Source organism: Hyperolius riggenbachi, chromosome 1 (genome assembly GCF_040937935.1).
Source record: "Hyperolius riggenbachi isolate aHypRig1 chromosome 1, aHypRig1.pri, whole genome shotgun sequence".
NCBI lineage: Eukaryota > Metazoa > Chordata > Amphibia > Anura > Hyperoliidae > Hyperolius > Hyperolius riggenbachi.
The window spans coordinates 500342226-500356201 of record NC_090646.1 but is presented as its reverse complement, the minus strand read 5'-3'; the positions used below and the strand labels follow the sequence as shown (position 1 = coordinate 500356201).

At 43.6% G+C, this 13976-nt stretch overlaps 1 protein-coding gene across 6 annotated transcripts in view; it reads left to right on the top strand.

The window, feature by feature from the left end:
• The window catches only part of EP400 (E1A binding protein p400), a 158675-nt gene that overhangs the window by 108451 nt on the left and 36248 nt on the right, over positions 1 to 13976 (top strand). For all 6 annotated transcript variants that reach the window (XM_068243443.1, XM_068243444.1, XM_068243442.1 and 3 more), the window contains exons 38-41: positions 156 to 329; positions 4035 to 4082; positions 5912 to 6048; positions 7183 to 7239. In XM_068243443.1, coding sequence (XP_068099544.1) covers positions 156 to 329; positions 4035 to 4082; positions 5912 to 6048; positions 7183 to 7239 — 416 coding nt within the window. The remainder of the gene's footprint in view (positions 1 to 155; positions 330 to 4034; positions 4083 to 5911; positions 6049 to 7182; positions 7240 to 13976) is intronic.

The following is a 13976-nucleotide window of genomic DNA, read 5'->3' as shown; positions in this document are numbered from 1 at the left end:
ACTCAACCTGACCAAGCAGAAATAATGTCTTTTTGGCTTTTCTTTTGTTTAAATCGCTGAGGGAAATGTACAGCATTCAGGAATGCTTTATGAAAGTTGCCTAATCTTTGTTTTGTTTTTTTCTGTTTTTTTTTTTTTTTAATTTGTATTCTTAGGCTGTTAAGCATCTCTTGGAGTTACCATTAAACCTTACTGTGGTGTCCCCGGCTCACACTCCTAACTGGGATCTGGTCAGTGACGTGGTGAATTCATGCAGCCGAATTTATCGATCTTCTAAACAGTGTCGCAGCCGATATGAAAATGTTATAATTCCAAGAGAAGAAGGCAAGGTGAGGAGCTGTGATGCAGCATTATAATGGCTTCTCTGAGATAAAAGGGAGGGAAACCTGCACGTCAGACATCCTTGTATGTTAGTGTTTCATGAGTTTTAAGACATTTAGGGCTAAATCACACTGGGCACTTTATCGCAATCGTGATTCGGTAGGCAAAATCTTGCGATTTGCTATGATTTGCGCTAGTGATTCCCATTCCATAGAACGAGAATCACAGCGTGATCGTCACCATGCGTGATCGCAAACGCTGCAGTGAGAATGCATCCATAGGGATACAGTAGCAACATCGCTTTGCTAATCACCAGCGATCAGCAAAGCGCTGCAAAAGCGCCCAGTGTGAACCTGCCCTTACTTGTAAAATGATTAATCAAGACATGGGCAAAGAGAACTGAAACAGCTGTCCAAAAGTATCATCTAGAATTGCTTTTCCAGCAGCCCCTGTAACCTGATTGGTTACTGTGTAGGTAATTACTGCTCTCTTGGTGAAATGAGGTGTGGTGGGGGCTGGAGTAAGTCCCAGGTATGTATAAAAAATTTTTGTCCTGCCTTCTCAGGTACACTTCAAAAGGAATCTAACCTTCTGTTATAAATTAATATAACTTACTTATTTTAGTGAATGTGATTGATTTGTACCTTTCATATTCAGTCTTTACACAGGAATGATAGATTTAGTCTATGCTTCCTTGCAAATGCGGCAACCATGGTTGGATCACACAAGAATCAAATGATAATTCTCAGAAACCATTCAGACATTTGTATAACTGAGGGAAATTTTTCTTATTGGCCTCAATTCACTAAGCAGTTTAGACTAGTCTACTGATGGTTTTTAGTCTACTGGTGGTTTGGTCAGTTGCATCAAAGGGGAATTCACTATTACCAAATGTTTTAGACCTGGTCTAAACCATTTGGTAATTAGGTGGGGAAAGCAGGGGAAATGATCAAAAAATACAATTCACAAACAAGTAGCTATGACTGACATCATTTTCCTTTGATGAGCTCTCCTCTGCATACAATTAAACTCCTGCATAATTAATTCAAAAGGTTCCATCCTCACATCTAAAATACCTCACAGAATTACTTTTCAGATTAGCTGGTCTAATCTGTCAGAAAAAGTAGGCGTGATTGCTCCTCGTTTGCCTTGTAATTGTCTAATTACTGAATGTTAGACCAGGTCTAAAAACAGGTCTAATGCTGGATACACACCATGTGTTTCCGCGTTCGATGCGTCCGTCGCTACGCGTCGATTCGATTATTTCCGACATGTCCGATTCAAGCTTCGATGGATCGTTAGGTCGATTTGCCATACTTTACATGGTAATCGACCTAAAAATCATCGAAATTCGTTCGGAAATGCTCGGAATTAATCGAATCGACTGGTATCGACTGACGCATTCGACGCGGAAACTCATGGTGTGTATCCAGCATTAAACATTACACCAAACCATCAGTAGACTAAAAACCATCTGTAGACTAGTCTAAACTGCTTAGTGAATTGAGGCCATTGACTGATCAAGGCTCTTTCAGTTTTACGTTAAATACTATTCACTTCTGGTGGATCGAATTAAATATACATAATCAGTTTGTAGTCAATTTAATAAAAAACAAAGTTTGCCTTTTTAAAACAAAAGGTATTTGCAATAATTCAGGTTGGAGTGAGCATATGATGTCTCCCATGATGCATCACTACTGAATATGCAAATCATCCCTTGTTGTCCTTGTAAGCTAACCACACCCCCAGAACCGCCGGAATGCAGTGATGTGTCAACTTGTTAATCGTACAGAGCCGCATTCATCCAACATGCATACAGACTGTTTTGGATTGGCATGGATTAATGTGGCTCTATGGAGTAGGACTTGAAACACCAAGAGTTACAGACTACCCAGACTACCCAGCAGGCTCATGGTGAACCAGAACTCCAAGGAGTGTGTAAGGGGCTACAAAGGAACAAAAAGCCCTTTTACGAATATGCTATGAAAAACAAAAGTTTGCCTTCTTAAAACAGAAGGTATTTGCCATAATTCAGGTTGGAGTGAGTATATGATGTCTCCCACAATGCATTACTGCTGAATATGTAAATTGTGGCAATACAGGCATGGCACCAGGGATTCACACCCATGTGGCACCCAGTACTTGCACCCAGCTGCAACATGGCACTCAGTACCCGCACCCAGCCTCCACTTGGCAGCCATTACCCTCACCTAGCACCCATATGTCATCCAGTACAGGCACCCATCACCCACATGGTACCCAGTACGCACTCCCAGTACCCACTTGTCACCCAGTACTTGCACCCAATACCCCCCATAACCATTAGCCGCTCCTACATGGCGCCCAGTACTCAAATAGCACCATGTACTTCCTATAGCCAACACTTTGCCCCCACATGGAATTTAGTACTTCCTGTACCTAGCAGCCAGCTCCCATATGGCACCCAGTACCCACCTATGCCAGCACTAACTTGATACCAAGTACCCTTCATGGCCCACACCCAGTACCCAACTGTCTATACTTAAATGGCACCCAGTACCTAGTCATTATATGCACTTAGTACCCTTCCATGGCCTGCACTAACAAGGCACCCAGTACCCACCGATGGTCCAAACCTATATGACACCCAGTATCCAACCATCGCATACATGTTTGGAAACCTCCACCTGCATTGCTGCACTCCGCCCATATAATCGCAGCTGCCAATTAGGTTGTGGCTGCCGAGTTGGGTGTGGGCTGCGGCAATGCAGATGGGGGTGTCCAGTGCCTCCACAGACATTTGAAATAAAAACCTGCCATGACCGCAATTCCAAGGGGGACAGAGTGATCGCCTGACTGGATTAATTTACGTCAGATCAGGTAAGTATTTAATACCACAAATCCTGTATCATTCAGACTGAGCCTGTTATGACAGGCACTGTCTTTTTACTTTAAAGGAAACCTGAGACCAATTTAACAAAAAGGTTTTATACATACCTGGAGCTTCCTCCAGACCCATGCTCATGGATCGCTCCCATGTTGCCATCCTCCGCTGTCTGCAGCTCCAGTAACCGTTCTGCCAGTCGCGGCAAGTCTGTGCAAGAGAAGTGGACCCTCTACGTATCTCTCCTTGTTTACCGGTTGTTTGTAACAATTTTGTGTCGGCATCGGGGAAGAGGGAGGCAGAGCTGAGCTGTAACCTGGCTGTAAACTGTTTACTTTACACTGCAAGGCAGATAGAAAGAGAGACAGGATCACACAGTCACAGGAGCATTTGATGATTATTTCCACATGTTTTAAGCTATATTTCTGCTTTATATAATTCTGAACACATTTTACTGACAGTATTAGAGCCAGTGAAGATTGTTTCTGTATGCTGGCTGTGCTGGGCACAGTCCTCCATAGTAATGCCCACAGAGAAAACTGTTCTCTTTAGATGTCATTTTCTTCACATAAAACATGAAAAGATGAAAAAAGCCTTTGTATTGCTATTTGCTAGTAATTACTGGAAATATATGTGGCATTTAGATTTTTAGTTAACTTTGACAGTTGCAACGTTATAATTTTATGAGCCATGCCACAAGTTTGATATTTTGCCTTCTCTTTGTATCTGAAATAGTGAACATTATTTTGCTGAAGAATGCCCAGTAGAAAAGATCTTCTCAGGAACATGCTGAATTTTTCTATAAGATATTGCATGGTGAATAATATAAAATTCTATTTTTTTTACATAGATAATGTTTGAAGCTAACCCAAAGAAGAAAACCAAGAGTATATACAAGGTTTGTCCTTTTTACTAATTATGTATTTAATTAACTACCGATAGAGGAGCTGTCCAGCCAAATTATTTCATTTTTCAGCAGTATAAAGAAGAGTTGGAAGTATAGTTTGTCTTCTATTTCTTTTTCTGTCTGCGTTTCTACAGGGGCTCCTTCCCCTCACTCAGTGACAGATAAAATCAAGGACAGGTGAAGGTAATCTCTCCATTGGGGACACAGACAGAGGCGTAGCTAGGGTTTTCAGCACCCAGGGACAAAGTCAGTTTTTGTGCCCTCTCATGACAAGGTGTGAACCATGAGGGGGTCCATCATGCTTTTCCAGAGATGTTTGAGTTTTAGAATAATTTCCTGACTGTCCGATCTGCACCTAATTCAGAACAGAATCAATGTTTAGATCAGCCCTGCACAAAATCGATCCTGCTCTCCATCAGTAGCAGATCAGACTTGCCAGAAATGATTAATTTGACCCATCCACCTGGCAGGAAATTGCATCGTGTGTACCAGGCATTAGGTGGTTGAGAAATACGCAGAAATACACATAATCTACTTTACTGATGCAAACATGGCAAGCGCTGATTACAGCAGGGAGATAAAATAAAGCAAAACTTTGGGGCAGAGAGCAGGAGGAAGCAGGGGAGAAGATTGGACCCTTCCACCGTCCTTCATAGACTCTTCGACGGAGACGCATCAGAGAAAGTAAATCCCGTAACTGTGCCCCCCCAGATGCTGCACCCAGGGACAGATGTACCCATCCCCCCCCCCCCCCCCCCATAGCTACTCCTCTGCAGACAGACATAAAAACACTCTTTTATTGTAGTTAGAGTTGCATTTTGTTTTACTAAACTACAAACCATGTGATATGAATAAAACAGCATTTGTGAGGCATTCTCACAACACTAGGAGGGGGTGCAGCTTAACAGACAGCTCGGACTTTATCCAGCTTACTTATAAACCTCCAGCCCCCACCTCCTGCCTTCATTATTCAGCTGTAATAAATTTCAATAATTTTTCAATTATAACTTTGTTGCGATATCAAATTATAAACACGACTAGATGCCACGTAAATGTAATTTGTAGGAAAAGTAATACAAGCTGGATAATACATTATGTTCAATTATACTTGTATTAAAATGTATTATTAATGAAAAACCTGCCAGAGCATTTTATGAAGTTTTGTACCTGCTGTTTAAGACCAGAACAATAACCGTAGCAGAGACATCTCCTTATATTGTCAGCGGAGGCTTAGGCACTTCCTGCAAATCCTCTTCTGTCTTTAAAAACAGTAAAGAAAGCTCCTTAAAGAGGAACTTCAGCCTAAACAAACATACTGTCATTAAGTTACATTACTTATCTTAATTAAAATAGATATGTAATATATTCTTTTACCCACCCTGTTTTAAAAGAACAGGCAAATGTTTGATTTCATGGGGGAAGCCAATGATCTTTCTCAGCTGAAACCCTGATCTAAAAAGATAGATTCTTTTGGCTGAGCATTGAGAGAGCATTCACTTCTGCATTGGCACATCTTTGATTGAAGGTTGTTGGCTGAAATTGGGCCAGGAGGATCTATCTGAGCAGACATTGCACAGTTCCTGCAGATGTTTCTACAGATGGTAGACTGGCTATAGGTTCTTACCAGCCTGCCATCTGTAGACAAAAAAACTTAACCAGGAAAATGTTATTATAGCTGCTTGAAAACATTACATTCTTTGATGCAAACACAAAAATAAGACTTTCAGTGATAAAATGTCAGCCTTACCTTCCATATACAAAGTGTACATAGTTTTACATGAACAAGTTATTGTATTATTATCCTGTACACTCATTCTCAGACAAAGAACAGCCGACCTCTACGAACCAGCCAGATCTATGCCCAAGATGAAGGGGTGACACACACCCAGCTGTACACCAATCGCTTTGAGCTGATGAAAATGACTGCAGGAAAAAGAAGCCCTCCCATTAAGCCCCTGTAAGTATTATATGCGTCAGATATACAATGCCTGGTGTCACTGAAACAGCATTTAATCTTACCCTGGTGTGGGAAAGGGTCTATCGGGTACTGATTGGAGTGAAGATTAATCCTGGGTTAACGTTCCTCCATTCCTGCTCCCCTCCCCCTTCCACCACCTTCTTTCAAAGGCCCACAATTTCACTACCCCTGCAGGTACCCAGGCATTGTGATGCTGACAGAAGCTGCCAAATTACTTGTTTACCTACCATGCCACTGCTTCCTTCAGGCAGCTCTGTGCTTTTGCTCTGTAAATGGTAGGCAGACCATCCAATGAATATACAGCATTATTACATTAGGAGAGTAACAGAGTAACCAAGCAGCTCAGGGTGACCCAAACTACTAGGAATGTATAGGGGGATAAAAGGGACCAAAAGCCCTCCTACTAAAAAAGCAAACCTTGGTGTAATTACCTTCTTAAAACAGAGGGAAATTTGCAATAATTCAGTTATAAATGAACATTTGTGGTTACCCACAATGCACTACTACCAAATATGCAAATTATCCCTTTTCGCCCTTGTTAAGCCAAGCAAGCATCCAGAACCGCTGGTGTATAGCAAGCCTATAGCTTTAAGTTTTACACAGCCATATCAAACCCACATGTAGACAGCCTGTTTCGGACTTTTGGTCCTCATCAGTACATGGCAGGGATTGATAAGGCTGTATGAAATAGGGCTTGGACGAGTACAACAGAGAGATGACCTTACCCATGTGGGCTTACACTCTAAAGTAAATTGGAGTTAGTTTTATCTAAGGTGACAGTGGTGTCCCACCTGAGTAGAAGAAGATGAAACAAGGCTGTGTAAGTAGCTGAATAAAATAATATGCTTGCTGTAGAGGTGCATTTGAAGCCACATTATGGGTTTTCCATATTTTTATCATCATCATCAGTATTCTGAATAACAATGTGTGCAATAATCCTGACACATACAGGTTTCTTCTTTGGAATGCCTGATGTTATCCAGAGTGTAACGCCTGTATTCTGCACAGGACTAATGCAGGGAGTAATCAGTTATAGTCATACATATTCATACATACATAGTCATAAATATATAGTCATAATAATAAAGATTTGTATTTGTCTAATTGTTTCAGGTTGGGAATGAATCCATTTCAGAAAAATCCAAAACACGCTTCAGTTCTAGCAGAAAGGTAACCCGAACAAATGGTCTCTCACTTTCTCATTGCTTTGCTACTTTGTTTGCTGACTGCAGATGGTACCCAATATCAGACAGCTGGAGAGGGATATTTAACAAGTTGCTTGGAAATGACTGACACATGGGCACATAGACACCCAACATTTTGTCAGTGGCACCCTAATCGACCTCCCTTGACTTGGCTTCAGAATAACACCAAAAACAAGCATGCACCTAATCTTGTCAGTTTTGACAATATTGTCAGAAACATCTGATCTGCATATGCTTGTTTAGGCTCTATGGCTGAAACTATTAGAGGCAGGCGCGTAACTAGGCCCCACCGGGCCCCCCTGCAGATTTTCAGAGCGGGCCCCCTCCCCCCCTGGGGCCCGCTCGTGGCCGGTTTTTGGGTGCTGGAGGGGTGGCAGCATGAGGGGAAAGCTGTTAAGCTTGGGGGTGTAATCTCCACAGTCAGCATACAACACATAAGCTGACGTGAAGGAGGTACACACACCAGCACAAGGGATCAGGATATCCCCAGTTTAGTGGAGGAGAGGACTGACTCCAATAGGAGATTGTGGTGCACAGAGCCGGTGCAGATCTGAACAGCCACAAACACTTTCGTAATAACGTCACAGCGCAAAGTAGCGCTGAGCGCATAAACCAGGACTGAGGAGATCAGGACAGGTAGACAGAATGAACGCTTGCTAGCTAGCGATTACTTAGCGACAGCAAGCGTCCAAAACCAGACAGACTGGAATGAGGCAGCCAATGCGTTGCGGCGATGGCGTGCCTCACAAAGACAGGACAGGAGAGACAGGAAATAGCAGGATCGAGATAGATGAACGTAACACAGATAAATATACAATAAGTATGTTTTCCTAGCGTATTACAATTACAGCTATCAATGAAACTATTTGTAAGGTCTGACTAACATATGTATATATCGGCAATGAACCGATATATGACATAAGCAGGAACGCTGACTAGGACTGGAGTAATACAGGGAACAGGACTCAGAAGGATTCGCTATCTCTTCGTAGAGATGAACGCAATCCACAAACAGGACCAGGAACAGGATAACTAGCTCAGCACGGGTGTTCACGATACGCGCAAACTACCAAAACGTGCTGGAAAACTGACTAACTGAACACAGGAAATAAACAGTTCGTGTACGTATATATCAGCAACACTGATATATCAACGTAACACGGATACAAGGAAAATAACAAAATGCGCAAGTATGCGTATATATTGGCGATGAACCAATATATGACACAAGACAAGCAAGTAACAACTTCTAGAACAAGAGCAGAACTAGGAGGACTCGCTGACCCCTTCGCAGGAGTCAGCGCAGTCCACACGGACCAGGAACGAGGTGGGGCACGAGCAGAGTAACAGATAGAGTCTGAGACTATGGTAGCCCATGAGACATTGCAGGAAGCAGTTCTTTATACTGAGGTCATCCAATGGGAGCAGACCTGCAGATTCCCACACAAGTGAATGGTAATTAATCACAGGCTGATAGCAGGAAAAGGCAGACAATGATATGCAGCCTGCAGGAAAGGGACTGCCCCTCCACTGCAGCAGACAATGTTTGTTTACACAAGAGCATGTCAAACTGTCATTAATTTCAGAGTGACTGCAGATGGAATCAGCAACTAGTTCAAGTGCAAACCAAACTATGCAAGAAAATGCATGTAATGACATCAGAACTGCTTGGGTTACAATACCACTGCAGCCAGCAATAAACGCTGCAGACATGATCATAACATTACCCCCCCCCTTAAAAGCGGATACCAGACGCTTTTTGAAACTGAAATTCCCAACAAAACAATCTGACTGATAATTCATGATGACCGGGACAGCCCGGCAAGACCAAATTCCAGAATCAGTCCCCACAAGACTGGACCCATCAGAACCAGAACCTACAGAACCATGCCCGTCAGCACCACAAGCCTCAGTGTGATACCCATCAGAACCACGACTTCCAGAGAAAAGCCCCCAGAAACTCTCTGAGCGATACCCACCGCCTTCTCGGGACTGTCCAAAAACGCCAAAGCCTTTGCAATGCCCACCGGAACTGTCCCCACCAACACAAAACCCACCGTTGAACCAGTCCAAGGTACCAGGACAAGTTTCCTCAGAGATCTCCCAGAACACTTGGAAGCTCCAAAGAGATCCCCACAGGTCAGAACGCCCCTTAGGTTCACATGGAGAACCATCAAGAACCCCTATGGAACCCAGGGCAACTCTAGAGTCAGGGTCACAAGGACAAACATCAAGATCAGGGTTTTTAGGGACCAGAACCATCTCCGGGCATGCAGGCCAACCGGCAACATCAGAACATGTCTCCACTAGGGAAGCGTGTGAGCACGCCAACACAGACACACTTGGGCACTCTGGCATACGAAGCACATCTGGGCACACTGGCACAAGAGAGACTTCTGGGCATGTCAAGGAACTGCAAACCTCAAAGTCAGTCAAGGTAGGACCGAAACCAGGACTGGGCAAAAAAAAATCATCATGACTAGACTTCACAGTTACTGGATTGTCACTAAAAAATGCAGGATTAGACTTAGATGTCTCTGATTCCAGCAAAGTTATTAACAAATCATGTTCAGGGGCATTTACAAGACAGGACAAATCTTCTGATGTATGCACCGAACTAGACAGGGTTCCCATAACTTCTTCTGGACTAGACAGAGACTCATCAAATACACTGGATTGGAGCTCATGAAGGGCTGCAAAACAAGTCAGTAGTGCAGCAATCCCCACTGAACTAGGCAAAACTGAGTAACTCACTGGACAGGAAGGGGACTCAGGAACTTCTGCCACACCGGCCAGAGAACCAGAATTTTCCAGGATACAGGGCTGGGTTTCAGAAACACTCATTAACCCGGACTGAAATTCTGAGATTTCTATTATTTTTTCCAGCGAGTCAGAATTATCCATGTTACAGGGCAAGACTTTTGAAACATTCAGAGGACAGGGCTGGAGTTCCTCAGCTGTTACAACACTGGAGAGGGACTCAACAACATTGGTTAAATCAGACTGTGTACAGGGCAAGGTATCTAACACACTTGCTGACGAGGACAATATTTCAATGGCTTCTGCTTCGCTGGGCAGAAATTCATCAAGTTTTATTAGAGCAGACTGTAATTCTAAAACAGCTGCTAGACAAGTGAATATTACTGCAACACCAACTGAGGTAAGCAGTGCCTCAGACTGTTCTGCTAGAGGGTTTGAAGTATCCAAAGTACTAGGTGAAGCATAAGACTCTGTGACCACAGCTTCACTGGACAGGATCACCGAACAGTCCACACTGCAGGGCAAAACCATGGAAGCACCTGCTGGACAGCATAATGATTCTGTGACCTGAGTTTCATTGGAGAGATCTACTGCACAATTCATGGTACAGGGCAAGTTCACTGGAACATTTTCTGAACACGGTAATAATTCTGCGATTTCGGACTCACATAGCAGACGCTCTGAGTTATTCATGAAACTAGAGTGAGGTGTAGAAACAGGAAGATCAAAACACAATGTTTGCGCATCTAAATCACCATTCAATTGTGAAATTGGAAAATTCAGATGCTGGGGTTCTGAGATTTCTGGACAGGATTGCTGGGACTCAGAAACTGATGTAGTGCATCTATTGGCATCTGCTGGATCAGACAGGAGTTGAACTTTATTAACACAGGTAATTTCTGCAGAAGTGTTTGCAGAGACAGGCAAGATTTTTCTGGTGTCTGTTTCACTGAACAAAGACTCATGAGTACTGGCTAGGCTGGACTCAGAAGTCAGCAGGACCTCTGGGTCCTCTGCTGAGAAATTTGTGCAGGGCAAGATTAAGGAAGTATTAGTAATTTCTGTCTTACTGGGAAGTAACACTGAGTTATCCATGGTACAGGGTGGAATTACAGGAACTTCAATTTCACACAAAAGGAGCTCTGAATCACTCGCTGAATCAGCCAAAGGTGCTGAAGCAGGCGAGTCCTCAGGAACTGAGGAAGTGGAACAATCTCCACTTGACAGTGTGTCTTCCCTGGTATCAACTGATTGAATCGCATAAAATTCGTCCAGAATCATTCTCCACACATCGATCAATGGAGCCACAAAGTCATACCCACACACACCAGTTTTTATTAGGTTATAGGCAGACTTAATGCATGCATTCAATACTAATTCACTTTTTGCACTGTAAAACTGACAAAATGAACTTGCATCTTTCTTCCATTCATAGACCAGGGCTTCCATCTCTCCCTTCTCAAATGGAGGATCCCATGCATATTTAACAGCTGAGCATTCCGGCTGATCATAGTTTGCAAATGTGTTAGTGGCAGAAACATACATTGGGTTATTTAGCAGGTGATTGGCCGATTTCTTATTCCTAAGGATCTCCAATACCTGTAGCAAGTGTTGAACTGTAGTGTATGCAAATTTCCCTTGCTGCACGAATAAATTGATCTGTTCAATACTCTGTAATATATCTTCATAATCATATTCAGATAATTCATTTAAACAAGAACTTTTATTTTCCCTGGCTAGCAATGAAAGTTCATTAGTAGTTTCATAGGTCCATTTGACTCCCCTGAATGGTGACTGAATTTCATTATCTGCTACTGGCGGAGTCTCATTACAGATCTGATGCGCAGTCGCCAAGGGCAACGACTCCGCTGATTGTAACGCTTTTCTTTTGGAGCGTTTACGTTTGGCTTTAGACCCTGCTGCCTTAGCAGAAGAAAAGTTATCAGAACAATTATCTGCTTGCTGATTATTTTTGTAGGCAGTAGAAGGAGCAGCTGATTGACAAGCTGCCAGGAGCTTATCAAAAGGGCTAGGCAAATCGGTTTTGCGCAGCCAGTTATGGATCACAAACGCTAGAAATTCCAGTGGTCTTTCTTTTAAATTGGTATGATCCAAGACATCGTAGGCCCACTGAAACAATCTTCCCTTAAATAAAACATAAACTAGCTGGGGGGCCCACGTTGAAACAGGAGTAGCCTGGAGCTCAGGATTGGCCAGGAACCTGGCACATTCAGAAAAAAACTCATTTTCTGTTTCAGAATTGAGCTTCTCAAATTTCTTAAAGGAACAGGAACCATAACAAACAGTGTCATTTTTGCTGGGAACCCCCCCCCCACAATGGGGATTGGTAATGGGGCTACCATAATGTTAAGCTTGGGGGTGTAATCTCCACAGTCAGCATACAACACATAAGCTGACGTGAAGGAGGTACACACACCAGCACAAGGGATCAGGATATCCCCAGTTTAGTGGAGGAGAGGACTGACTCCAATAGGAGATTGTGGTGCACAGAGCCGGTGCAGATCTGAACAGCCACAAACACTTTCGTAATAACGTCTCAGCGCAAAGTAGCGCTGAGCGCATAAACCAGGACTGAGGAGATCAGGACAGGTAGACAGAATGAACGCTTGCTAGCTAGCGATTACTTAGCGACAGCAAGCGTCCAAAACCAGACAGACTGGAATGAGGCAGCCAATGCGTTGCGGCGATGGCGTGCCTCACAAAGACAGGACAGGAGAGACAGGAAATAGCAGGATCGAGATAGATGAACGTAACACAGATAAATATACAATAAGTATGTTTTCCTAGCGTATTACAATTACAGCTATCAATGAAACTATTTGTAAGGTCTGACTAACATATGTATATATCGGCAATGAACCGATATATGACATAAGCAGGAACGCTGACTAGGACTGGAGTAATACAGGGAACAGGACTCAGAAGGATTCGCTATCTCTTCGTAGAGATGAACGCAATCAACAAACAGGACCAGGAACAGGATAACTAGCTCAGCACGGGTGTTCACGATACGCGCAAACTACCAAAACGTGCTGGAAAACTGACTAACTGAACACAGGAAATAAACAGTTCGTGTACGTATATATCAGCAACACTGATATATCAACGTAACACGGATACAAGGAAAATAACAAAATGCGCAAGTATGCGTATATATTGGCGATGAACCAATATATGACACAAGACAAGCAAGTAACAACTTCTAGAACAAGAGCAGAACTAGGAGGACTCGCTGACCCCTTCGCAGGAGTCAGCGCAGTCCACACGGACCAGGAACGAGGTGGGGCACGAGCACAGTATCAGATAGAGTCTGAGACTATGGTAGCCCATGAGACATTGCAGGAAGCAGTTCTTTATACTGAGGTCATCCAATGGGAGCAGACCTGCAGATTCCCACACAAGTGAATGGTAATTAATCACAGGCTGATAGCAGGAAAAGGCAGACAATGATATGCAGCCTGCAGGAAAGGGACTGCCCCTCCACTGCAGCAGACAATGTTTGTTTACACAAGAGCATGTCAAACTGTCATTAATTTCAGAGTGACTGCAGATGGAATCAGCAACTAGTTCAAGTGCAAACCAAACTATGCAAGAAAATGCATGTAATGACATCAGAACTGCTTGGGTTACAATACCACTGCAGCCAGCAATAAACGCTGCAGACATGATCATAACAAAAGCCTTGCCCACAGTCGGCGGGGAGAGGGGAAGTTCCCCCCTCTCCCTCACCTCGGGGCTCTCCCCTCTGCGCTCCCCTCCAGCTAGTGAACGTGTGTGGGCAGCGGGCAGCAGCGGCGGCAGGATACATACCTTCTTCCTTGCGTTCCATCGCCGCCTTCTCGCTCTAGCGGCTGACGTCACTTCCGCTTCGCTCTAGCGGCTGACGTCACTTCCGGAAGCGGAAGTGACGTCAGCCGCTAG